Source organism: Lithobates pipiens, unplaced genomic scaffold (genome assembly GCF_037356315.1).
Source record: "Lithobates pipiens isolate NorthernLeopardFrog02 unplaced genomic scaffold, aLitPip1_a1.2 Scaffold_1, whole genome shotgun sequence".
NCBI classification, from domain to species: domain Eukaryota; kingdom Metazoa; phylum Chordata; class Amphibia; order Anura; family Ranidae; genus Lithobates; species Lithobates pipiens.
Window position 1 is genome coordinate 120,684,046 of NW_027507685.1, and position 27,344 is coordinate 120,711,389.

At 45.1% G+C, this 27,344-nt stretch overlaps 1 protein-coding gene across 1 annotated transcript; it reads left to right on the forward strand.

The window, feature by feature from the left end:
* Positions 1-13,368: 13,368 nt before the first annotated feature.
* Positions 13,369-25,943, forward strand: LOC143988335 (uncharacterized). The gene is made up of 3 exons (XM_077487817.1): positions 13,369-13,441; positions 17,779-17,810; positions 24,471-25,943. Exons 2-3 carry the CDS (start codon positions 17,808-17,810, stop codon positions 25,422-25,424), a joined length of 957 nt encoding a protein of 318 aa, XP_077343943.1. The 5' UTR covers positions 13,369-13,441; positions 17,779-17,807; the 3' UTR covers positions 25,425-25,943.
* Positions 25,944-27,344: the final 1,401 nt, after the last annotated feature.

Consider the following 27,344-nt stretch of genomic DNA (forward strand, 5'->3'; position numbering starts at 1 on the left):
CGTTCGACTCGAACATCGGCTGTTCGCACGTTCGGCGAATAACGAACGTTAATTAATTAAATTCGTGTGGCGCTCACGGCCCACAATGCACTGCACCATCGCAGTGCAATGCTGGCTCATGATTGGCCAAGCATGCACTGTGACCCCGCATGCTTGGCAAATCACAGCGCCGGCAGCGAGGAGAGCCATGATTGGCCACAGGCAGGATGCCTGTGGTCAATCATAGCTCAGGCTGTGTAGTACACGCCCCACACTATATAAGGCCACCAGTGTGGCGGCCTTATGTAGTGTGTTGGCGTCTGTAGGAGTTAGTGGGTGTTCTCTGTGTACCTTCAAGACAGGATACACCGTTCGTTATCGATCGATTTAGCATTCTTGCTCTTCTGTAATTGAGCTTTCAGCCATCTGCAGGAGATTGTGGATGTTGTCTGTGTGCCCTGAGTGCAGTATACACCATTATCCACCGATTTAGCATTCTTGCTCTTCTGTAATTGAGCTTTCAGTCAGCTGTAGGAGATTGTGGGTATTGTCTGTGTGCCCTGACCGCAGTATACACCATTATCTACCTATATAGCTAGCTATATTGCTCTTCTGTAATTGAGCTTTCAGTCAGCTGTAGGAGATTGTGGGTGTTGTCTGCGTGCCCTGACCGCAGTATACACCATTATCCACCTATTTGGCTAGCTATATTGCTCTTCTGTAATTGAGCTTTCAGTCAGCTGTAGGAGATTGTGGGTGTTGTCTGCATGCCCTGACCGCAGTATACACCATTATCCACCTATATAGCTAGCTATATTGCTCTTCTGTAATTGAGCTTTCAGTCAGCTGTAGGAGATTGTGGGTGTTGTCTGCGTGCCCTGACTGCAGTATACACCATTATCCACCTATATAGCTAGCTATATTGCTCTTCTGTAATTGAGCTTTCAATCAGCTGTAGGAGATTGTGGGTGTTGTCTGCGTTCCCTGACCGCAGTATACACCATTATCCACCTATATAGCTAGCTATATTGCTCTTCTGTAATTGGGCTTTCAGTCAGCTGTAGGAGATTGTGGGTGTTGTCTACATGCCCTGACCGCAGTATACCCCATTATCCACCTATATAGCTAGCTATATTGCTCTTCTGTAATTGAGCTTTCAGTCAGCTGTAGGAGATTGTGGGTGTTGTCTGCGTTCCCCGACCGCAGTATACACCATTATCCACCTATATAGCTAGCTATATTGCTCTTCTGTAATTGAGCTTTCAGTCAGCTGTTGGAGATTGTGGTTGTGGTCTGTGTGCCCTGACCGCAGTATACACCATTATCCCCCTATATAGCTCTTCTCTAATTGAGCCATCTGCAGGAGCTCCAGCACAGCACAGTATGCACCGGTATCTACCCTTTAATTCCTGTTGTTCTATAATAAAGGCATCTGCATTAGTTAGTGGGTATTGTGTGCCTCCAGCACAATATACACTACCCAATTGGTGGTTTTCCCATCTCCCTTCAGGCCATTACCATGTCTGGAAGGCCAACAAGGAGAGGCAGACAGGCACGAGCCGATAAAAGAGGGCAAGCAGGCTCTGAGTCTAGAGACAACAGTGCTGGTCGTGGACGTGGTTCATCGTCATCAGCACGTGGCCATGGGACATGCTTGTCCTTATTTTCGGCAGCTGGACGTGTTGAGCCGCATCATGCCGAAGACTTGGTAGAGTGGATGACCAAGCCCTCTTAATCCTCCTCATCCTCTCTCACCCAGGCTCAGGATACTAGCAAAGCAGCTGCCAATGCATCGTCTTCCCTTGTCTAATCTCATCATCAGTGACTCCTTCCCTAGACCCACCACGTCCTCCTGAGGAGTCCCCTGAACTCTTTGAGCACAGTGTTGGGTACATGCTCCAGGAGGGTGTTTTGTAGGCTCTGATGATGATACTCAGCTAGAGGAAGGCAGTAGCATTAGCGCAGAGAGAGGGGATGCTCAAGAAGGACAGCAATCTGGCAGTCATGTTCCACAAGCTGCAGAATACTGCCAGGTTTGCTCCAGCGATGACGAGGGAGGGGATGATGAGGGCACTGACTCCATGTGGGTGCCTGGTACGAGAGAGGAGGAGGAGGAGGCACATCTCCAATGAGGCAGGATGCCCTCTGGGGGCCAACTTAGGGGCAGCACACCGACTGAATCAGACCGCAGAGCTCTGCCTGTGCAGGGTGCTGCCTCTGCGCGTTATTCTAAAAGTTCTTTGGTGTGGGCCTTTTTTGAGACGAGTGCATCAGATCGCACTGCTGCTATTTGAAACATATGTCTCAAGCGTATCTCACGTGGCCAAAACATCAGCCGCTTGGGCACCACATGCTTGACCAGACATATGTTGACCTGCCATGCAGCTCGTTGGCAAGCGTACCTCAAAGACCCACACCAAAGAACAAAGCGGACCTCTCCTTGCTCCTCATCAGCTGGGATCTCCAACCCCACTAGACCTTCAGTCCTCTCTGAAACCTGCTCTGAGAGGAATGAAGGTGTAGAATTAGGTGTGTCACAGCCAAGTGCTTCCGGGCACTCTGCTAGCAGTACACCCACGTCCGATTATAGCAGGCAAATTTCCCTGCCCCAGCTGCTGGACTGTCGAAAGAAGTTCACTCCCAGCCATCCACATGCCCAGCGGTTGAATGCTAGCTTGGCTAAATGGCTAGCACTTCAACTGCTGCCTTTTCAGTTGGTAGACTCGGCCCCCTTCCGTGAGTTTGTACAATGTGTGGTTCCACAGTGGCAGGTCCCCAAACGCCACTTTTTCTCATGGAAGGCGATTCCGGCTCTCTACCGGCATGTGGAAGGCAATGTCCTTGCCTCGCTGGACAGGGCGGTCAGCGGTAAGGTGCATATTACCGCTGACTGATGGTCCAGCAGGCATGGATAGGGACGTTACCTGTCTTTTACGGCCCATTGGGTCACTCTTCTGGCAGCTGGGAAGGATGCAGGACAAGGTGCAGTAGTGTTGGAGGTTGTTCCACCACCACGCCTCCAAAATGCTACTACTGGTTGTGACACACCTCTCTCCTCCACCCCCTCCTCTTCTTCTTCCTCCATGGCCTCTTCCAGTGCTCTGTCCTCAGAACCAGCGGTGCTCCGTAGGCGTTCAAGGGGCTACGCAAGTACGCAGGAAAACAATGCCATGCCGTGCTTGCGCTGGTTTGTTTGGGGGACAGGAGACACACTGGGGCAGATATTTTGTCAGCTCTGCAGGGGCAGGCCGAGAGGTGGTTGACATCATGCCAGTTTAAGCCAGGATTGGTGGTTTGCGACAATCGCACCAACCTCCTCTCCACCCTCCGACAGGGACAACTGACCCATGTGCCCTGTGTGGCTCACGTCCCTAACCTGGTGGTGCAGCGGTTCTTGGGCAGGTACCCCGGCTTACAGGATGTCCTGAAGCAGGCCAGGAAAGTCTGTGTGCATTTCCGCCGATCATTTAATGCCTGTGCTTGGCTGGCTGAGCTCAAAAGGAGTTGAACCTGCCCAAAAACCGCCTTATCTGTGACATGTCCACCAGGTGGAACTCAACGTTGGCCATGCTGCAGCGGCTGCACACGCAGCAGAGGGCCATCAATAAGTACCTGTGTGACTACGGCACTAGGTCAGGATCAGGGGAGCTCGTTTTTTTCTCACCATACCAGTGGGGTAGGATCAGGGAAGCATGCGCTGTCCTGTCACCGTTTGAGGAGGCCACAAGGATGGTGAGCAGTGACAGTGCATGCATCAGTGACACTGTACCTCTTGTCCACCTGTTGGAGCATAAGCTGTGTGGAATAATGGACAGGGCACTTGAGGCAGAACAGAGGCAGGAAGAGGAGGACTTCCTTGCCTCTCAAGGCCCTCTTTATCCAGACAGTGTTCCTGCTGTCCCACACACGACGAGGACGAGGAGGCGGAGGAGGAGGAGGAGGATGATTGTGTCAGCATGGAGGTGGAGGCTGGCACTCAGCATCAGCAGCAGCAGCAGTCTTGTAGGGATGATTTAGAGTCCCAAGAAACCCGTGGACTTGTACGTGGCTGGGAGGAGGTAGCTGCGGATCATGTTGTCCTTAGTGATCCAGAGGACTCCAGACCGAATGCCTTAGCTAACCTACGCTGCATGGCCTGCCTGATCCTGCAAAGCCTGCGGAAGGATCCTCGTATTCTTCGGATCAAGGAGAGGAACCATTACTGGCTGGCCACTCTCCTTGATCCACGGTACAAGGGTAAGGATGCCGACCTTATCTTGCCATCGCAGAGGGAGCAGAGGATGAGAAATCTTAGGGAGGCCTTGCAGAAAGGTCTGTGCAACGCGTTGCCAGAGACTGGGAGGTTACAAACTCCTGATCATGGACAACGTGTTGCTGAGGTATCGGTCAGAAGGAGCGGTGGAGAAGGTGGCTGTCTGACCGATGCGTTCAGAGAATTTTTTAATCCACAGCCCCAAGGTATGATCGGTTCCAGCAACCATTGCCAGCGTCTGATTTACATGGTGCACGAATACCTAGTGGCAAGGTCAGACTTTGACACCTTTCCCACCAAAAATCCTCTGGCTTACTGGGTCTTGAGGATGGATCACTGGCCAGAGCTTGCACAGTATGCAATTGAGCTACTGGCCTGTCCTGCATCCAGCGTTCTTTCGGAACGCACCTTCAGTGCTGCTGGTGGCTTTGTTACCGATCACAGGGTGCGCCTGTCCACCGACTCGGTTGATCGACTGACCTTCATAAAGATGAATCAGTCTTGGATCACCCACAGCTACCAAGCACCTGAAGCTGATGTAACCGAATAATTTGAAATATCACATCCCTTCAAGACTGCCTATGCTGATGCTGAGTGACTGTCCTGTTATGTTGATTGTCTATCCTCTTCCTCCTCCGCTGATATGTTGGAAGAACATTTTTGGTTCTGGGTGATGCCACCAGCCCAATTTTTCAGCCCCTGTTTAACAAGGCGTTTAATTACAATTTTTGATGCAATGCTTTGCAGCAGGGCTCATTCCTGCACCACAACTAGAGTATATGGGAGAGGTTGCAGTGTCGTGGCCCCAGCACCAGTGCCTAAGGCTCAATTCTTCTGCCCCTGTTTAACAGGGGCATGTAATTACAATTCTTGATATAATATTTCACAGCAGGGCCCGTTCCTGTGCCCACCGAGAGTAACTGTGAGGACTTATAGTGTTGTGGCACCAGCACCAGCACCAGAACCACCAAAGGCCCAATTTTTCTACCACTGTTCAACAATGGCATGTAATTACAATTCTTGATATAATCGTTCGCAGCAAGGCGCTCCAGCGCCCACCAAGAGTCACTTTGAGGGCTTACAATGTTGTGGCAACACCAACACCTTGTTCCGCCATTTCTGCAGAGGCTCCTACTTTCAAACATCCAACTTACAAAGGTCTGCTACTTGCAAACGGAAGGAGACAACAGGAAGTGAGATGAAAAAAAGACGGCAAAACAAATTATACAGGGGTGATAACCCTTCCCTATGTTTTCCAAAAAGCTTAAAAATAGATTTTTTGACTGGAGCTACACTTTAAAAATGTACCAGTTGAAAATTACAAACAGATTCTACTTAACACAACAAACCTACTCAGTCCCTGTCTTGTTTGCACCGCCTGTATACTGCTGTTCTGAGTATATAGGGCCTGGGGGCCCCACGTCTTACCTTTTTTTAATATGGGTACGGGGTTCCCCTTAATATCCGTACAAGACCCAAAGGGGCTGGTAATGGGCAGGGGTGGCTACCCATGCCATTTTTCTCAATGATTTTCATCCATATTGTCGGAACCAGATATTACATTAAAACCATAAGCAGTTTTAAATGACTTTTTTTCAGTTAAATGTCATTTTGTGCAGGGACTGTTCTAAACACGGGAAACACGTGGCACTTCACAGGCATACTATAGACACCCCCCAGGCACGATATTTAAAGGAATATTTCACTTTTTTCACTTTAATCGTCATTAAAATCAGTGCTCCCGCAAAAACTGCAGTTTTTAAAAACATTTTAGGCATTGACCCATGTCCCCTGGGGCAGGAGCCAGGTCCCCAAACCCTTTTTAGGACAGTATCTTGCATATTAGCCATTAAAATTAGCACTTTTTATTTCGAACGTTCGAGTCCCATAGACTTCAATGGGGTTCTAACGTTCGTACGAATTTGCGGTCCATTCGAAAGTTCTGATGCAAACCGAACCGGGGGGTTTTCGGCTCATCCCTAATGCCTATATGGAATAATTTGCAATTACCTGAGATGGCAAAGCTTGAAAACTTTGATCTATGGAAGAAGGCTGGCATTCAGCTTCTTTGTCAACTTTTCGATAATGAGGGTTTGCATCCATTTGATAAGTTGGCAGAGAGTTAGGCCTCATGTACACTGCTACTGCTAAATGGATGTTTAGGAGCAGTTGGGCATTTTTTTTTTATTTCTCCTGAACTCTCCTCTATGTTATCTTATCAGTACATGTACGCAGGGTCATTTACAGTCGTTTCTAGGCAGTTGAGTTTAGAGGCTTTTTTTTGGAACGCAAAAAATGGGTTCAGACGCTCAATTTAGAGACATTTCAAGCGCCAAATGCTTATAAAGGTGGCTAAACGAAGTAATTCGCATTTAGCCATGTTTCGTTTACAAGCGTTTTTCATTTTTGGCTATTTAAAAAAAATATATATATATATATATTTTTTAAACGCTTCTAAACGCAAATGTGGCATGTAAATGCTGAAAAACTGATGTTTTAAATGTGGGTTACTATCTCTGAAGTTAAGTCATTCAGGAGAGGTTGTAAAAATGTCCCGTGTACATGAAGCCTAACCATTTGCCTAATAAATTTTTTTTTCAATATTTACAGCTACGGGATGCTATGCAGAGCCAAGCAAGGACCTGTTAAAATATAATCCTTCATCAATTTTAGCCTTGGCAGTAACTGTAAAAATCTCTTTATAGGGACTTATAGGGAGTATATACTCTTCTCTACAAGCGACAGTTGGAACTAACCCACAAGAAGGTAGTTTTGGGCAGTGGTGTAAAGACTAATGCCGCGTACATACGAGCGAAATGTCTGACAGAAAAGGTCAGACGGAATCTTTTCATTGTATATTCTGATCATCTGTATGCCTCATCTGACTTTTTTTTTTACGAAAATTCTGACGAACCCAGAAATAGAACATGTTTTAAATATTTCCGACGGAAACCAATTCCTATTGGGAAAACCGCTCGTCTGTATGCTGCTCCGAAGGACCAAAAACAACGCATGCTCTGAAGCAAGTACGAGACGGAGGCTATTGGCTACTGGCTATTGAACTCCCTTATTCTAGTCCCGTCGTACGTGTTGTACACCACCGCATTCTTAACGATCGGACTTTGGTGTGATCGTGTGTACGCAAGACAGTTCCAGCGGAACTCTGTCGGAACTCCATCGGAAAAAGCTTTGGAGTTTATTCCAACGGGAAAACCGGTCGTGTGTACGTGGCATTAGAGATACTTTGGCCACAAGTGAGAAGGGGGGGGGGCAGACAGACTTAAATCGTGAATGTACCGATTGAAAAAGGGGCTATTTATTGTTTAAAATAAGACCAGTGGTGTTAACCACAAAGGCCATGATACAAAAAACCATTGCACAGAAATAATTATTAAAAACCCAGTTAAATAAGAGCAAATATACACCCGCGCAAAGGGGATCATATAAACGTGATGGTATCAACATCCCCACTGAAAACCCCCACTGAAGTCGGGTCCATTCCTATACAGGCCAAGCATAATATATTATTTCTGTTTTTTGTATTGTGACCTTTGTGGTTAACACCACTGGTCTTATTTTAAACAATAAATAGCCCCTTTTTCAAACGGTACATTCACGATTTGAGTCCGTCTGTCTCCCCCCCCCCCCCCTTCTCATTCGTGGCTGGGTGGCCCGAGTGTTTGTTTCTTTCACAGATCCATTGGCTGAAAAGTCTTTGTGCTCTGTCCCTCACCGGAGAGTTCTCCTGGTTCTATTGGGAGGAGACACTGTATTTTGGCAGGGATTGGCTGGTCGGCCTGTCCATCTTCCCTGCACCGCCTGTGACCGTGGGTGCAGGATCGGTTGTTTCCTGAGATCATTGGCTGAACTCGGGACTACTCGTGCCGTCCGAGTATGGGGACGTTCTGTTGGCTTCCCCTCGGAGGATACCGGTGGAGCGTGTGTCCACGGAGGAGTCGTTTATCCCCGCAGAGGGGTATTTCTGCTCACGCTGCTTACTCTGCTCGTTAGGGAGTCCATCGGTTCCGGTAAGGACCTGCACTTACTTGTGATATCTGCAAGCCTTATCATCTAAGATATGGGATTGTCACCATGATTTAATCATAGGAAATGGATTGAACGTCTATTTTTAGCTTTTCTACTATATACATATTTATTTTATTCTTTTTATTTTGAATATTCATATACACAGTAGACATGGGCGCCATCAATAAATTAGTTTCGTTCTGTTCCGTTTCGATTCGTATTAAAATTAATTCGTACTTCGTATTTCATGTCCGAAATTCCGTTCCGCTTCGTACGAAATACGAATTGTCGTTAGGTACGTGTACGAACGTTCTTTACGATGAATTTAAAGGCAAAAATATACCTCAATATGACAGTCGATACTGATGGAAGTTTTTATCCGACATACGAAGTTCCGTTGAAGAATTTCCTATCCAAAATACGAAGTTTCATTAGATGAGAAAGAGAGAAGCGGATTGTCTGCCATGCACCGCTGGTCCAGTTTGCGCCTGCTCCTCCTGGGGCTGCTTATTATGAGGGGCTCCCACCATCCCTGTGCTATGCTGACTTCCTCCTGGGGCTGCTTATTATGAGGGGCTCCCACCATCTCTGTGCTATGCTGATTTCTTCCGGGTGCTGTACCTCTGCTGTGTATATTATGAGGGGCTCCCACCATCCCTGTGCTGTGCTGACTTCCTCCTGGGGCTGCTTATTATGAGGGGCTCCCACCATCCCTGTGCTATGCTGACTTCCTCCTGGGGCTGCTTATTATGAGGGGCTCCCACCATCCCTGTGCTGTGCTGACTTCCTCCTGGGGCTGCTTATTATGAGGGGCTCCCACTATCCCTGTGCTATGCTGACTTCCTCCCAGCATAGCACAGGGATGGTGGGAGCCCCTCATAATAAGCAGCCCCAGGAGGAAGTCAGCACAGCACAGGGATGGTAGGAGCCCCTCATAATAAGCAGCCCCAGGAGGAAGTCAGCACAGCACAGGGATGGTGGGAGCCCCTCATAATATGCACAGCAGAGGTACAGCCCCAGGAGGAAGTCAGCATAGCACAGGGATGGTGGGAGCCCCTCATAATAAGCAGCCCCAGGAGGAAGTCAGCACAGCACAGGGATGGTGGGAGCCCCTCATAATATGCACAGCAGAGGTACAGCCCCAGGAGGAAGTCAGCATAGCACAGGGATGGTGGGAGCCCCTCATAATAAGCAGCCCCAGGAGGAAGTCAGCACAGCACAGGGATGGTGGGAGCACCTCATAATGAGCACAGCAGAGGTACAGCCCCAGGAGGAAGTCGATTCGACGACAACTGATCCGAAATTCGTAAACAAAAGTTTGTATTGTGTACAGAATTCGGACGTATTTCGGATCCTCCCGAACGTACGAATTTTGGGAGATTCGTACGAAATGAATCGCACATGTCTAATACACAGGACTATCATTGGTCTCACTTTAGCATCTGATATGATTCATGGACTCTTCACAAGATTCATGTGTGTTCACTTTTTGTTACATTTAATTTAATTGGGAGTGTTTATAACACTATATTGTCAAAAGTATTGGGACTCCTGCCTTTACATCCACATGAACTTTAATGGCATAACAGTCTTAGGCTGGGTTCACACCTCGGACAGATGCAGGCCCAATTTTTGCCTGAATTCAGCCCTGAAACAGAGCCAAGATGCACAGCACTCCAGTTCAAGCCGCTCCCGAAAATATGTCAACCGGCTCCATAGAGAGACAGTCACAATCCCCTGTTATGCAAATTGGATGCGGCGAAATCTGCATCCAATTTGTATAGGTGTGAACCCAGCCTTAGTCTGTAGTGTTCAATATTGTGTTGGCCCACCCTTTGCAGCTATAACAGCTTCCACTTTTTTGGAAAGGCGGGTGAGGTCAGGTGATCTGTGTTCTGCGCCACTTGGACGGCTGTCTGGATGGACATATGTTGTACACCCCGTGCTGCAAGGATGGAAATTGGGCCTATCCCAATGGCATCTGGCTGCCAGGCTATGTGAGGGCCCATTTAGAGGTAGGAGGGCAGCGCAAGGTTGGGACTGCGGCTTGCAGTCCAACCAAAAGTGCCGGTTCTGTTGGCCAGAGAACCTGTCAGTGGTCGGAGGTGGAAGGAAAGCTGTCGCCCCAAAGGGACCAACCACCTTTACCAGGGACCACAGTGAGTAACTGTAAAAAGTACCAGGACCATATTCTCACCAAACGGGCATGCTGAAGTCGAATCTGAAAACTTTAGGCGGTGATCAAGTCAGCGGAGGAGAGGCTAGCAGGGCAGCCTTGTGAGCCAAGCCAGGGACCTCACCGGTTAGCAGGGGTGAAGCTTGAGAAGTATCTGGCGCGCCAAGTCAGGGACCCAGCAGAGAAGCAGGGTTGACGCTTGAGGAAGATACCGCCTCCAACTTTGCAAGAGCTCAAGGGATTCAGAGTCAGTGAATCAGAGGGTCTAATGAGAGACCAGGAGCTTAGGGTTGAAGAACTACAAGAGGCAGTTTTAGTGGAGCTGAAAGAACTGTTACGTTTGAGTTAGGAACTGCTATCCACACCTATGCATTTTTAGTGTTTTTTGCATTTTGCAGATTTGCACTACAGTCCATTTAACATGGTTTCCTATGGAACATGTTCTGTAGTGCAAATCTGCAATATGCAAAAAGCACTAAAAATGCATAGATGTGAATCCAGCCTTACCATAGGAGACAGCAATCCTGCATGTGCAGATGTGGCACCTTGCTGGGGCCTTTCCCTGCATTGCTGTCCTCCTATTGAAGTCTCAGAGTCTGACAATTGAATCTATAACTACTTAGGGGAGCCCTGGCCCTAACCCTCTTTTCCCCAAAAATACAAACAGGACTATATACAAACAGAAATAAAACCTCTTTTACATCCAAGAAGTGTCTGGTGCCCAATGACTTTCACCATATTTGCAACCCCTATGCCACACAACCCATTACATATTGAAGGATGTCAGCTATCTTTGGCTTTGGAGGTCCTCATTAGGCTGGAGACCTTGCTACACATACATTAAACCTTTTTATAATGGGTAAGTGGATCGAGGTTCCCTCAAGGTACACTTGGAGGGTCAACTCCTGGAGGTGAGTACTTTGAAGTCCAACTTCATCCAAGACATTTTATAGATTTTGTAATGCGGTAGAAGTGTTCTAAACGTTGTCAGATTTGATTGCCCTTTGAGTCCCTTTTGGGGAAATTCTCCCCACTTCCTGTCCTGGTGATAAAACAGGAAGTGAGATGTCCCCAGCAGAATAACAAATATGATTAATTCTTTGAAAAGATTTTCATCCTTTTACCTTCAACTCTCTTATGCTTGGTACATATGATAAGATTATCGAATAAATGATCGTTGTTTCTTTTGCTATTCTAGTGTCATATGGAAAATGAAAAGTTTACTAAAGTGATGATAATTCTCATACGACAGAATAAAAATTTGGAAGTGAGGCAATGTGTTGTGGTGTATTTGTATTGTATTTTATGACGATCTAGTATCATACGAGGAATTTTTTGCGCTTGCCCCATTGAATAATATTGGATGAACTGTTGTGATGAGGTCTCGAAAGCTGTGTACCTAATTATCAGATTATCATTGATCGATTTGAAAGCAGTGTTTTTGGCATGATTTTCTGACTGTGTGTACAGGCTATTAGGCTTTGTTCACACATGCAGCTGCTGAGGGCGGGGGGCGATAAAACAATGCGATTGAGTGGCGGTTTTACAACCCCCAAATCTTCCACCTGAACCTGTGCATGTAGCCACTCAGGGCTGTACATATGCCATTCCAAAAATTAAACAGCATGTTGCATTCAGAAGGCGTTACCACCGAACACAACCAATGCAATCAATGGGGCTGTACCACGACCACAAACAATGCATGTGATTTCGGAGTGGTACTTTGACATTCATGGGAAAAAGAAATAACGCCTCTTCACCGCCTGGGAAATGCTTTAAAGTGTATTGCTCTTCAGAGGCCACAGCTTGTGTGAATAAGCTCTTAACTACTTACCATCCTCCCACTGTCAAATGACAGTGGAGCAGTGCGACTCCCAGATTAGGCATGATCGTGGATGCACTATGTTCCTTGGCAGACAGGATCGGATCAGATGCCAGCAGACATCAGTTGCTCCATAAAGAACAATGGCTGGTCCATTCGTGTCCACCTGAAAAACTGACAGTTGGACCTGTTCATACCACCAGTGTGAAATCCTTGTGAAACTCTGTTAAGTGGGGTACATACTAAGAAAATTGGGCAAATGATCACCAGTCTGTGCCCATCAGTGAGGCCAAACAGTGCCCATCAATGCCTTCCCATCAGTGCCGCCCATCAGTGCTGCCTATCAGTGCCACCTATCAGTGACCATCAATGCCTGCCCATCAGTGCCGCCCATCAGTGCTGCCTATCAGTGCCACCTATCAGTGACCATCAATGCCTTCCCATCAGTGCCGCCCATCAGTGCTGCCTATCAGTGCCACCTATCAGTGACCATCAATGCCTGCCCATCAGTGCCGCCCATTAGTGCTGCCAATCAGTGTTGCCCATCAGTGCCCATTAGTGCTGCCTATCAGTGCTGCATATTAGTGCCACCCCATCAGTGGCCATTAGTGCCGCCTCATCAGAGCAGCAAGCAAAGTAAAACTTTTCTTTTTTTAAAAAAAAATTGGGGTATTTTTTTGTTTTTTTGTTTAGCAAAAAATACAAAACACAGCAGTGAATAATCACCACCAAAAGAAAGCTATACTTGTATGAAGAAAGTTATTAAAAATGTATTTGGGTACAGTGTTGCATAACCGTGCAATTGTCATTCAAAGTGCCACATCGCTGAAAAATGACCTGGGCAGGAAGGGGGTGGTGAAAGTGCCCAGTATTGAAGTAGTTAAAAAAAACTTTTTATTGCCCTCTGTGCCCCTGCTGGTGGCAGTTTGCTCCCTACCTTTCTCAATGACCACACAGTAAGTTAGGGAAAATCTCCCCTATGATGCAGAACAGCAATATAAACCTGATTTTGTTCAGGCAATCATACCATCCATATTTATTCCAAGGTTTCCCAACATCCCTTCTTTCCTGCCTCCTGTTAATGTCCTAATTAGGAGGCTGACCCAGCACAGCTGTCTCGACTCAGGGTGTTATATCTCAGCAGGTGGGGTCACAGTGCTGTTTGCTCAGAGTTGTACTCTTTGTGGTAAGTAATGATGTTGAGGAGGAACACAAAGGTTTGTATAAGAATATTGTGTACAGCAGGCTTTGCTAAAGACTTTAAGGCAACCTTCAACTTGGGGAAGTTCCAAAGCTCTAAATGGTAGTGTAGGCTTCAGTAAATGTTTGCATTACTTGTTTAAGATTAGGTCCACACTAGGTATGTTGGGAAGCTGTGTGAGATATGTTTCAGTATGCAATAATGTGTTTTTATTTTTTTGTGCAGTGAACCCCCCCGCCATGCTGCATAGAGGAAACCTTTGTTTTTCTATGGGCCCTAGCTGTGACTTACATTTATCCAGTGCACAAAAATGCTGGCCTTTGCACACAGTGTGAATTAGTACACTTCATGCTGCTCTGTAGTGGTTTAACTGCAGCGTAGGTGTGCTTGCGGTTTTTGTGCCGCTAACCACAGTTTACCATATACTGCGGAAACCAGTGTGGGTTCCTGCATTGCGTGTCTCTGGCTGGCATTTCACGCTGCGGGTGTCAATACAAAGTTGATGACACCCTCAGATTGGTTTGCAGATCACCGTGCAAACTGTCAAATAGGACACCCATGTGATCTGATTCCTGTGTGGACCAATTTTTTTGTCCCAATGCACTGCAAATTCAGCCTTATGATCTGTATGTCTGAATTTGCATCGCACAGACCGTGTGTGTGTGATCTGCACAGCAATGTGGTGTGAATCGCATGCAATATCTGACCTCACAATATTGTGAACCCAGCCTCAGAAAATACACCAAAAAAAGACAATAAATGAAAGTGTCCCAGTAGTTCAGGGGTGTTGAGGGGTTTTTTTTTTTTTTTTTTTACAATTTGTTTTAGGATTCCCATTGGGGGACATTGGTGGAATATCAGGGGTCCTTTCCTGGATGAGGGGGAGGGTCCCTCTCAGATTCCTTCTGCTTTCTCTCAGTACAGGGTCCTCTGCTACTGCACCCCACCTTCTGCTTAGAGGCACAGGAGTCCCCTCCAGGCCTCTGGATTCTCTCCCCACATGTCAGGCTCTACAATGTTTATTTAAAGGTCATCTCCCCATCTTCTGGACTGTTCTTGCCCAGGGATTGGCAGAAATCCCTTGAATATTCAGGCTCTCGTTTCCATATTCCCACCCACTAAGTTCTGGAACTGTCCAGAAGCCAGGGGGAGGTAGTACACTCAGCTTGCCCACTGAACATCACTTGACCCCAGTTGAACTAAGACACACTAAGAAAATCAGGTGACCATTTTTGTCTGAGGACTTTTAGTACCATTTTTGTATAGCATGTACACCACTTTTGACAACCGATTCCAAATTTTCATGAGAACTCCCAAAGGGACAAACTCCAAAAGTTCTTATACAGGAACAGAATGTATGATTTTCATTTGGTGTCAGAAAAGAAAGGCGGCCCACAATCAGAAAAGCGAAACAAGAAAAAAGCCTTTGTTGTACGATACTTTTCATGAATTTTCCTTCACTTGCTGTGAAACAATGGGGAAAATGGAACGATCGTTCATCCGATTTTCTTAGTGTGTACCTCACTTAAGGCTGGTTTCACACGGGTGATCTAAACGGGTCCGCCTAACAGTTTTTTTTTTTTTTTTTGTGGGCCAGAATGGCCCAGCCATTGTTCCCTATGGAGTGGCTCATGTCTGACGTGTGATCTGAGCCTGTCCCCCAAAAAAACAGATGGGGGGGGGGGGGGATCCATTCCTCATCCAGTGGATCGCATGGAAACAGACGGTCCATTTCCATCTGACCACCCCAAAGAGAACAGTAGGGCTGGGACCACTCTGCTGAGCAGGCAGATGTGGATTACAGGGTCTGCCTGATCCTCCGAACTTTGTACACAATAGGGTGCTACACATACTTTCCTCAATATCCACAAAGGAGAAAAATCTTATGTGCACCAATTGCCTTTGCAAACCCAGGTATTGCCTTGTAAAAGTAGCAGTCACGTCATTGTTCTGGGCATTAGCCTGTACGTAAATGGCTGTGGGACGGAAACACCAGTTTCACCAACTACAGTGGGTGGAGATAAGACCAGTCAGCTTGCTCAAGGAGGGAGTGCATCAGTGACTGGTTTTTAGTAGCGGAAGCTCCTGCACTGGATTACTGCACAGATCTGGAAAATGTACAAGATTCAAGTAACCATACGCAATGTTTAGACTGCATTTGCGCATTCCTGGAGTTCAGCTGTGTATCTAAACCCAAATACAACATTGTAATATATTACAGCTTGCCAGTCCCTAGGCTAGCCATACATGCATAGATGTCTCTAATTTAGTCTGCAGGCTGAAGTAGATAAATCAAATGGATTTTCCATCTATGCTACACCATATGGATGGAGGAATCTTCCCTGTTGGCTATTTTATCCATGCAGCGGCAAGTGCCCTCAGCTGCTGAAATACCTGAGCAGTGATTGCTTCTTATTGGATGCAGTCATTAATTGGCTGGCAAATTTCCACCCAGAACCTTGACTTTTCAGCTGAAGTTTGCTGAGCCAGTTGGTGCCAATAGGGACACCCATAAATGAAATATTGGCAGGATACTGAAATTCAAGCCATGTATGGCTAGCTTTACATGATGTGCCTGCTTTAGTTTCCCTTTTTTACTTTTTTAATCAGCCACTGTACTGGTCAAAAAAACAAAACAAATGGATTCCTCAATCCACACAAGCAAGATAGAGAAATCCTCCCTGCTGAGACATTGTATGCTGGCAGTGGGTACTCTGTTGTCAGAATATTGATGAGCGGCTGCAGGCCATTGGCTGCATTCACTGATTGAGGACATTTTCCCCAACAAGCTTGTTTGACAGTAGTCATGGTTTAGATAAAATTATATTGAGCAGAAGTGGCCACACATAGATTGAAACTTGGCTGGCCCCTGATGAACGGGATGAATTTTGTCCCCTCTATGGTCAGTTTTTTTTTTTTTTCCTTCCCCTAAAATAAACCAGTTATGCCTGCCTGCTCTGTGCAATGGCCTTGAACAGAGTGGGCCCCAAACCTCCCCTTCTTGGGTCCCCTGCTCCCTTTCTAGGCTTTTTTTTAACCCAATCATTGCCGGTGGCTGTGTGATTGTAATCTGCCGGTGAGGAAGGCTGCCTGCTGGCAGAACACAATAACACGGAGGCAGGAGGGATGCATTACCCCATTAATACTGACTGTTTGGACCTTGGGGGAATTAATCAATTCTTGTGGCTGCAGCTAAGAAGAAATTTGCATATGTATGGCTGGCCATAAACTGTTAGAATTTCAGCCAGTTCAGTAGGAACTAGCCAAGATTTGAACCATTAGTGTGCAGGCACGATGCACCAAGTTGATCAACTTTGGTACAAGCAGCCCCCTGCATTCACCTCCCCCCAGAAGAAGATGGCCCGGCAGGAGGGATTTCCGTGTTTATGGGGGATCTTTGCAAATTTCTTTCCTGCAAACTTTGCACTTTCTATGGCGTGCCTTAGACCCACTTATACCCACTGTGTGTGTGTGTGTGTGTGTGTGTGTGTGTGTGTGTGTTTCTTCTTCACAAGCACTGGTGAAGTACAACACAGAGTGGAGCACTGTTTACAAAGTGAGACCGTTTTTGATAGAAGTTGGAAAACTGGAGAGCACTTTGATACAAGTTGAAGCACTTTGAAACAAATTTGGATGTTTATCTTAAATGTTGTGTTTCACTGATTAAAAGCACTGATCACTACTATTACTAGAGGTAATGGTTGGGAGACAGATGTTTTTTTTTTTTTAAAGCGCTGATCAGTGTAGATATAAGCATAGGTAATTTTTAATTCTCAACCACTGTATGTATTTAATAACCTTTATGTATGTAATTGCCTTCAAGCAAGTTCTTATTTTGTAAAGTCTTTTTTTTTATTTCTGTTGTAAATAAACATGTCACACTTGCCTGCTCTGTGCAATAGCATTACACAGTGCCAGGAACCTCCTCCTTCTGGGGTCCCACTGGTGCTCTTGGCTTTTACTCTTCATGATGTGTCTCCATAGGAAACTGCTTCCTATTATGATATGCCCCCAGGCTCGATCCTGACCCACGCTGCCTGCGTCCATACAGTAAGGCTCAGCCCCACCCCCTGGTCCCTTGTCACAGGATGTGATTGACAGCAGCAGGAGCCAATAAATCTTGCTGCTCTCAAAGATGTTGGAGAAGGGAGAAAGAGCTGCTTCAGGCATGCACTGGATTGAGTTTTGGCTCAGGTAAGTATGGGGGAGGGGGCGACGAATACAAAATTTTACCTTGGTGAGAATGCTTTAAGGTAAATGTTTGTTTTCTTTTCTTTTTTGCCATGTGCTGCAGTCCTAAAGCTGTATTCTTTCTTTTTCAGGATTTTGTTCAGTTACAGCAGTTTCCCAGATGGTAAGCAAAGAGGACTTTATGGTATCTCTTCAGGATGACATGTACCTGACATATGTTCACTGTTAGCCATCTTGTGCCTCAGCCCAGTACCACTGTTCATTTTCAAGGAACCATTGACATCACCAGTGGAGGTGGAAGAAATTCTCCCTGTAGGGGACATAGAGGGAAGCAAAGACCCAAATGGTGGCTTTCCACCCCACCTAGAACTAGATGGGGTGTTTTTTTTTTTTTTTTTTTGTGTGTGCCCATAATGGTTAATTTAAGCAGAATGTCATTTAGACTTGGAGCAATTCTTAACACCTTGGAATGCAGTTTTCAGGATTTATATAGTGCCAACAGTTTGCGCCTTGCTTAACAAAATGAAGGCAGACATTGCAGTTGCATTACAATTTGGTACAAAAGGAATCTGAGGGCCCTGCTCACTAGAGTTTACAATCTAAAAGGGAGGGTCAATTGATACAAAAGGTAAGAGCTGTGGTGGGGAGTTGAGCTGATGGAGAAAGTAAATGGTTTGTTAAAAGCTGGACAAGCTTCTTTATGCTCCATGCACACTGGATGTTAAAATCCTGTTATAAAAATGGCAGAAGCTTTGAAGTAAGTATTTTTAATGTTTTTGCAATAGTGTCTTGTTTGTTTGTTTTTTTTTTTTTTTTTTTTTTTTTTTTTGGCCAAAAATGCTGGTGAAGCATTTTATTTTTTTTTCTTTTGTAGTCAGAAAAACAGCTCCTGAACTTTTTAGGGTGTTCAGACAACAACCCATAAAATCCACTGCTAATAAATGTCCATATGTGCATGGACACATAGGATAGCACTCCCAAAAAACGGTTGTTTGAGCTTCAGCCTGCATGGAGCCTTAAAGTAGGCTTTCAGGGATCGTCTAAAGATGGATAGTTTAGGGGGACAGTCTTACAGATTGGGGTAAGGGGTATTTCTGGCCATACAGGTAGTAATTTTAGCTGAGCAAGTTATAATTTGTAAAACACAGCAATTTAACAGTAAATTATCCAGAAACGCATGAATACAATGGGTAGAAAGGGATTTGGTGGATAAGTACTGAGAACCAGGAACCTTTCTGAGGACAAAAACATAGGATAAATACTAAAACTCTTTGCAGATGAAGTGAAACACAACCTGAGCAGAACTAGCAGACGCCTTCAGCAGCTGGGGTGGCTGGTAAGGCTGGATTCACACCTATGCATTTTGCAGATTTGTACTACAGTCCATTTACCATGGTTTCCTATGGAACACGTTCTGTAGTGCAAATCTGCAAAAGGCACTAAAAATGCATAAGTGTGAATCCAGCCTAAATCAGGAGAAGTCAGTTAGTACCTACTCAAAATATAGTATTCCTAGGATACTTGATAGACTCGACTATATCCAAAATTTTTCTGATGAAAGTGGCAACAATAATTGCAGAGGTGAGCAGCCTCTGTGCATGTACAGAGAACTCCTTTCAAGGTGTAATGAGGGTCCTTGGTTTGACAGCAGCCACCCCAGGAGTCCAGTGGGCCCAATTCTATACTCAAGCACTTCAGGTGTTAATGCTTTCTCTCTGGGATGGAAGAAAGGAGTCTCTTCAGAGGCAAACAAAGATCCCACAGGAAGTAAACTGTCAAAGTGGTGGTTGATCCCCCGAAAAACTCTCTGCAGGTTGCCATGGATGTCAGGGGTAGTTGGCCCCCTCAGGCGCACAGATGGCTGGAGCTGACAGGAAGCCACCCTTTCCTCCAATGCAAGGGAGCTGCGAGCAGGTCTAAAGCTTCTAGTAGCCTTTTGGTCTGACTCTGAGGGAAAGACGCATGCAGGTCGTTTCGGACAATATTACTACCGTAAGCTACATCAACAAGCAGGGAGGTATGGGAGTGGCAGGCCTTATGAGGCTAGCAGAAGAAATCCTTCAATGGGTGGAGGCAAATCTTCTATCCCTGCCTTCAAATCACTTAAAAGGGGTAATTGAACACTCTGGATATCCTAAGCAGGGAGGTTCTGTCTCGCACAGAATGGTGCTTGAATCGCACCAATAGTGGGGAGTCCCACAGAGGGACCCTTTTGCTATAGGGCAGAACAGGCAGGTGGAGCAATTTTTCTTCCTCCAGAGAGACTATCTCAGTCTGAGCCTAGATGCCCTATCCCAATCCTGGGAAGCAAGTCTGGCGTATGAGTTTCCACTTTTTTGCTCTCCTTCCAAAGATCATCCGGAAGATGTTTGTCGAGCACAAAGGTTACCCTGATCACACCATTCTGGTCAAGGAGGTCTTGGTTTTTAGGACTACCAAGACTCGGCATCACGCAGCCTTGGAGACTGCCTTAAAGGACAGACTTCACATATCAGGGAGAGGTGAATCATCCAAAAGGGAGCTTTCTCTGAGAGCCTGGCTACTGAGAGGAAGCTGTTGGAGCAGAGAGGGTTATTTGCAAAAGTAATCAATCCCATCCTTGGCAGCCAGAAGGTGTATACTAATGCAGTTTACAATGAAATCAAAGAAATCTGGGGCCTGGCGCATGCTCAACAGTCAGCAGCCATGATTCCAACAGTCCTAGCTTTCCTCCAAGCTAGAGCAAGACTAAATCTTGTGGCCAGTACCCTCAAGGTGCGGGTGTTGGCTCTGTCTAGCTTTTTAAATCAAAGGCTGGCAGAAGAGCCCTTGGTCAAGAGATTTCTTGCATCCATTAGCTGTAAGTGGGTCCCCAAGGCAAGGAGGTTCGCTTCCTGGGACTTATCCATGGTGTTGCAAGGTCCTTGTAAAACAGTTTGCGACACTAGAGGAACTGCCCATAAAGCTCTTAACCTTAAACGGTGACTTTTAGTGGCCCTAGGCTGATAGCTGCGCCCTTCTGCATCATTTTGCACCTCATAGATTAGAAGAGATCGTAATGCCCTTGTTTTGCGGAGATCCTAAAAAATGACAAGGAGACTGAATTTAATTAAATGGATGTCAGGAGATGCTTGATCGCTCACATAGAGTGCGCTAAGGAATGCTAATGTTCACAAGCTTGTTTTGTGTTTGCGGGTTCAAACAAGGGTAAAGGGGCATCTAAAAATACCATTGCAAGGACGATGTAGTCAGCCATTGCAGAGGCATACAAAGCTGCATCCTTGACACCACCGTTGGGAATAAATGCTCATTCCACAAGAGTGGTTTCCATTTCTTGGACTGAAAGGGCAGGAGCGTCTCTCCCTCCAGCTTTGCAAGGCTGCAACCTGGTCCAGGTTTCAGACTTTTGTAAAGCATTAGACTGGACCTGCTTGCCAGCTAAGACAAGGCTTTCGACCGGAAAGTGCTGCAGGCTGTGGTCCTGCCCTGATTAGGTAGTCCTATTTTGTCCTCTATGCAAGTCGTCCTGGAAGATGACCTGGGAAAATTATTACCCGTTTAATTACTTTTTCCAGGACAGCGCCAGTTCCCTCCTTAAAAGCATAAAATAAAGCTACGTCGAGAGGGTTTAATTGCTTATTCTGAAGCCTTCGGTTATTAACTGCTTTACGACCACCTCGCGCAGATACTGCAGCAGAAGGGCACGTACAGGCACATTAACGTACCTGTATGTGGCCCTTTTAAGAGGCGTCTTGCAGGAGTATGCGTTCGCCAGCAGCTCCATGACTGATTGCGGGTCCTGCGGACTTGATGTCTGCAGGGATACCCGCAATCCTCTCATGATATGCTAATGTAAACAAGCATCTCCCCGTTCTGCCTAATGATACTGTTGCTGATCACAGCTCCCTGTATTTGGGAGTGGGGATCAGTGTAGTGTCACATATAGCCCCCCAGTTAGAATCACTCCCTAGGACACACTTAACCCCTACAGTGCCACCTAGTTAACCCCTTCCCTGCCACTCACATTTACACAGTAATCGATGCATTTTTAATTGCACTGATTGCTGTGTAAATGTGGTCCCAAAATCTCACAAAGTGTCTGATCTGTCTGCCATAATGTCAGTCACGATAAAAATTGCTCATCGCCACCATTACTAGTGTAAATTTTTTTTTATTAAAAATTCTGTAAAACTATCCCCTATTTTGTGGACGCTATAATTTTTGGCACCAACCAATTGCTTATTGCGATATTTTTTTGGGGGAAAAAAAATGGAATACGCATTGGCCTGCTGAGTACCGATTTTTTTTTTTTTTTTTTTTTTTTTTTTTTTTTTTTTTTTTTTATCGGTTCACCATAGGCAGGCCATACATAGTTTAATTCTTTGCCAGTTCAGCAGGAAACGGACATTTGAACGGTTAATGGACAGGCTGAATGTTCCCATTGCTAGTGGCTATAATCTTTTCCTGCCCCAAACCAGCCCCCCCCTTGCTGGGAGAAGACCATTGCTGATTTTCCTGTCTGGCAGAATTGTGCTAATTTCTTTCCTGCAACCCAAAAGAAATGTTGCACTATGTATGGCCAGTAAAGTGTGTGTGTGTGTGTGTGTGTGTGTGTGTGTGTGTGTGTGTGTGTGTGCGTGACCAGGTGAGCCGAGTCAGCTCCTAGCTTCTTGTATCTGCTAGCTGCTCCAATATTAAAGCAGGCCATAAACTATTTTCATCTCAGCCACACAGGGTCCAGATGACATTTGAACCATCTATGGGCAGGCTGATTGTACCCAAGTTGATCCATGGATCGACTTGTGTACCAAACCAGCATGTTGGATTTTTCATGCAATTTTATTGCCAACGTCAATAGCAGCTAGCATTAATCATTATGGGGTTGATTTACTAAAACTGAAGAGTGCAAAATCTGAGCAGCCCTGCAAAGAAACCAATCAACTTCCAGGTAACTTTGGCAAAGCTTCTTTGCACAAGTTAGAAGCGGGCTACCATGCAGAACTGCACCAGATTTAGGACTCTCCAGTTTGCCAGGAGAATATGAGCACTGCAGGAGGGATTCAACACTGACTGTTAATGAGGTACTTGCAACTTTTCTTTCCTGCAACCTGTGGTTGTAGGGGAAAAAATCACACCATCTATGGCCAGTTTATTGGCTTCCTAACAATGCCAATTGTTCTGTTCAACAGGGAGTGTTGGGTGTTCTCACGTTTTGTGTTTTCCAGCTGATTTTTATCTATTATAATAAATTATAATCCCAGCATGGAGACCAAAAACCTTCATAAATGACCACATTGGCTGCACAGACTTGACATAGTGATATCAATGATTGGAATTTCCAAAAGATGGAAGAGACTGTCAGGTGGTTTAACTCTCAATCTACTGCATACTGAAATATCAGTTTTGGGTGAACTGACCATTTAACTACTTACTGCCATATGTTTTGAAACTGTGGTAAGGTGGACATGGTATTTTGGAGTGCCGTTTTTAAGCAGTCCTTATCATATCCTAGGGAAAACGAAAAAGAAAAATCCCAGGTTTTCTGTGTTTTTCATCAGAACAGAGAGGGAAAAATCTTTGACAATAGTTAATGACGACCAGATATTTCCTCACTTCCTGTTTGGCTGAGATGGAAAGGAAAATGTTCCAAGGGGACACTGAGCCCAGAAAAACTGACTAGGGTTATAACTTACTCCAACATGCAAAAAACTGTCCCCCCCCCTTTAAGGCCTGGGTGCTGAGGCCCGTATAAGATGAATGGGATGTTTATGCAGCCAAGTGCAAGCAGCCCATGTAAGTGTATAGGGATGCAGTGGTTGTGTAGCCACAGGTGCTCATCCATTTGACAGCTGTGTGTGTGGTTCTGAATGCATCCCCATACGCTTTACAAGGGCTGCCTGCATGTGGTAGTGGGCGACTTAAGCTGCATATAAAAAAAAAAATTGTTCATAGGCCACAGCACATATAAGAAGCCTAAGGGGACCTGTGAAAAAAATATGGGATCTACGATTACGTGAAATGCAAGCTTCACTACTTTGTGAGGAACTGACCCTAAATAAGCATGCATCTACTTTAGTCAAGAGTTTTAAAAGTGCAACTAAACCCTCCAATCCTTTACCCCAGCATAATACCATCTTGGCTTCTGTTTGATCCATAGTTGCCATGATGTTGCACATGTGATCATCCAGTCAATGGCTTGACCGATCAGTTAAGAGCCAACATAAGGACACTAGTAACTGACTTTCATTGTTTTGGGGAAACTTGGTGATTGTAAAGTCGTGTGTGTGTGTGTGTGTTATTTTTATACGGGGGAAACAAGTTATACTTGCCTGCTCTTGCAGTGGCCTGGATCAACCTCTTCTTGGGTCCCCCTTCTGTGATCCTGACCAGGGCTGTCTTTAAGGCAGGGCAAAAGGTGCAGCTGCCCTGGGCCCTGTCATTGTTGTGGGGCCCAAAACAGCTGCCTCATACTTGCCAACTATCCCAGTTTACATTCCCTTGTCCCTTGAAGTTTTATTCCTGTGCTGTGTCCCAATATCTCAGTGTGAAGTGCTGGTACTAATGCTGCCCAGCTCTGCCTTATTGTTGTGTACAGGTGACTTACACGTAAATAACCGGCATTCATATGTAAATTGCAGTGACAATACTGAGTAAATGGCTGTGGCTGGCGGCACTGATATGTAAATAAAGTCATCATTGCTATGTATATCAAGTGGGAGGGTTTGTTTCCACTTAAAATCCTTAATGTCCTAATGAAATTCTGAAAAGATGGACATTGACAAATATTTAGCTAAAATGTATGTTTTTTTTTTTTTTTTTTTTTTTTTTTTCCCATTCCTTTTAGGGTATTTCTAAGGGACTAGGCCCACTCTGCATCTTCCTGAGTACAGAGGAAGGGGTGTCATTTCAGACGGATAATGAGATGTTCTGGTGCTCCTATTGTAATGGGAATAAGTACAGAATCCATGCCCGAGAGATGAAGGACCTTGGTAGTAAATTCCATATATCCTTACTCCAAAATGGCAAGGTCTTATTGAAGGATTTCCGAGACATGTATGTCAGCTGGGTGAACTGTGATGGAATCACTTACTTGGAGACAGAGAAATGTATCCCAGATGCCTTGTGTGAGTTTGATGTTTTCAACGATGGGGAGAAAGTGATATTAAAGGCATCCAATGGCCTGTATGTTTGCAGATCTTATAAAAATCACGAAGACCTTATTGAGGTTGGTAAAACGCACATTGTAGACTGCTGCCGGCTTCGTACTGGAATGGGTGACTTGTATCCTCCTTGTTTCGATATCTCTAATGTGGAGCTTCAAGATCTGTCAAAACTCAGTTGCCGACCATGTGTAATAAAGAAAGAGACCTTTAGCAACAAGACCGAGGAGTCTCAGAGCCATGACTTAACCCTTAGCTGGGAGACTCGTTCTACGGATACCACCCAATGGGAAACGACTTGGGGCCTGAATGCCACACATTCTATCACGGTCTCCATTATGGCATTTCAAGCATCCATGACCTACAATGGCACTTTCCAAAAGGTTGCATCCACAAACCGATCCATTGTCGAGAAGAGGAGCATAACATTCACTGTTCCAAAGCGCAGCAAAGTCACTGCTCAGCTGGTTGTGTCTAAAATGGAAAATGCTTCCATCCCCTTTACTGCATTTATCCGCAAGACAAAAATTAGTGGTGAAACAGTGCACCTGGAGGAGAAAGGGGTGTGGAAGGGACTAGTGTATGATAATGTATTTCTGGAGACCAAAGAAGAGCCAATGTGGTGCACAACACTGTAAAGCATTAGTGTGACAATTGAAGTCTTGGATGGTTGGATGGCAACTCTTATGGTTGGCTAATAGTTTCCACCACAGAGCTAGCTATGTCCAGCAAGTGTCACTGCTGTTAACAGGTGAGACCAAGACTGCCCAAGATATCTTGTGGCTGTTTTAAAAAAAAAAAAAAATGCAATGTGAAATGTGTTTTGATTACACATAATTGTATTCATTGCTTTTCAGCCTGGTCGGAAAACAAGAGCACTAGTTTATATGGCTTGAAGCTTTGAAACCTGAGTAATCATATGACCCAGCTTCTTGTGCAATAAATACAAAGAAGATCTGAACTCTGCTCAGCTACAACACTTTTGCAGCATCAAGGGAGTTGGGATCCAGGAATGTTGGGGGGGGGGGGAACTATGATGCTGTTGACTTAATGTGTGTATATAAATGTACTTGCATTGCTGGGATGCTGCTGTTCTGTATTTGCACTTGTTTTACAATACTAAACTATTTAAAAATAAAAAGCAGTCTGCACTGAAATATATCTGCCTAGTGTTGCAATTTGTCTGGTAAAGGTATTTGGAGGTTAACTCAACTATTCTATTCACCTCTTTTCCTCTTTTCAGGTGCTTGTATTGGCACTGCCAATGTAATGCAGTGCTTTACAGTATACGTTCACATCAGTCCCTGCCCTCAAATTGCTTATAATTTAGGGCAGGGATATGCAATTAGCGGACCTCCAGCTGTTGCAGAACTACAAGTCCCATGAGGCATAGCAAGACTGACAGCCACAAGCATGATGGGACTTGTAGTTTTGCAACATCTGGAGGTCCGCTAATTGCATATCCCTGATTTAGGGTAACTTACTTCATACACTGGGGAAAATTGTTTGATCACCTGCAGATTTTTTTTTTTTTTTTTTTTTAATTGGACCTATAAAGAAATGAAGGGTCTAATTTTTATCATGGGTGTATTTTAAATGAGACCAAATATCAACCAAAAAGCCAGAAAAAAACATAAATTGAATTGCAGTCCAGTGAGTAAAATAACATGTAAGTATTTGATTCCCCCCCCAAGCCAAACGTGACTTGGTACTTGAAGAAAACCCTGGTTGGAAAAGAGGCAAGATTTTTGTAGTTGGCACACATTTCGGGAGGGATTTTGGTCCACTATTTACATATCTTCTCTAAATCTTAACATTTTTTTTTTTTGGCTATCGCTTGGCAACTTGAAGTTTCATTGCCCTCTATACATTTTTCTATAGGACCAAGGTCTGGAGACTGGCTAGATCACTCCATGACCTTTTAACATGCTTGAGCCACTCCTTTGTTGCACTGGTGGTATACTTTGGGTTATTGTCATACTGAGACCCATCTTCAGTGTTCTGGCTGAGGAAAGAAGGCTCTCATCCAAGATTTTACAATACATGGCACCTCAATACGGCATAGTTGGCCTGTACATTTTTGGTTGATGATCTGTCTTTTAACATTTAAAGTACGCTTATGGAAAAAATTATAGACCCTTAATGTCTTGTAAGTCATACCTCCCAATTGTCCCTGATTTCGAGGGACTGTTCCTGATTTGGAGCAATGTCCCTTGTTTTGGTCTGATGTATATGAAATGCACTTTTTTATCTTTTCAAAAAGTGTTTTCCAGTGCTAGACCTTTCATCCAATTTCTAAATGGCTGTATTTTTACATTTAAAAGCCAATATAAAGGAATAGTAGTGGTAAAAGCACTTGTGTATTTAATTAACCTTTTTTGGAGTTAAGCAGTCTTTAGGGGGGCATGTCCTATGCCTACATTTTGCTAGTAGGTGTCCCTTATTCCCATCTCAAAATGTTGGGAGGTATGTTGTAAGTGGGTAAACTGGCATAATCTACAGGGGCTCAAATTTACTTCAATGTATGGGGCCAAGCTACACTTTCCAAAATCTTGTGA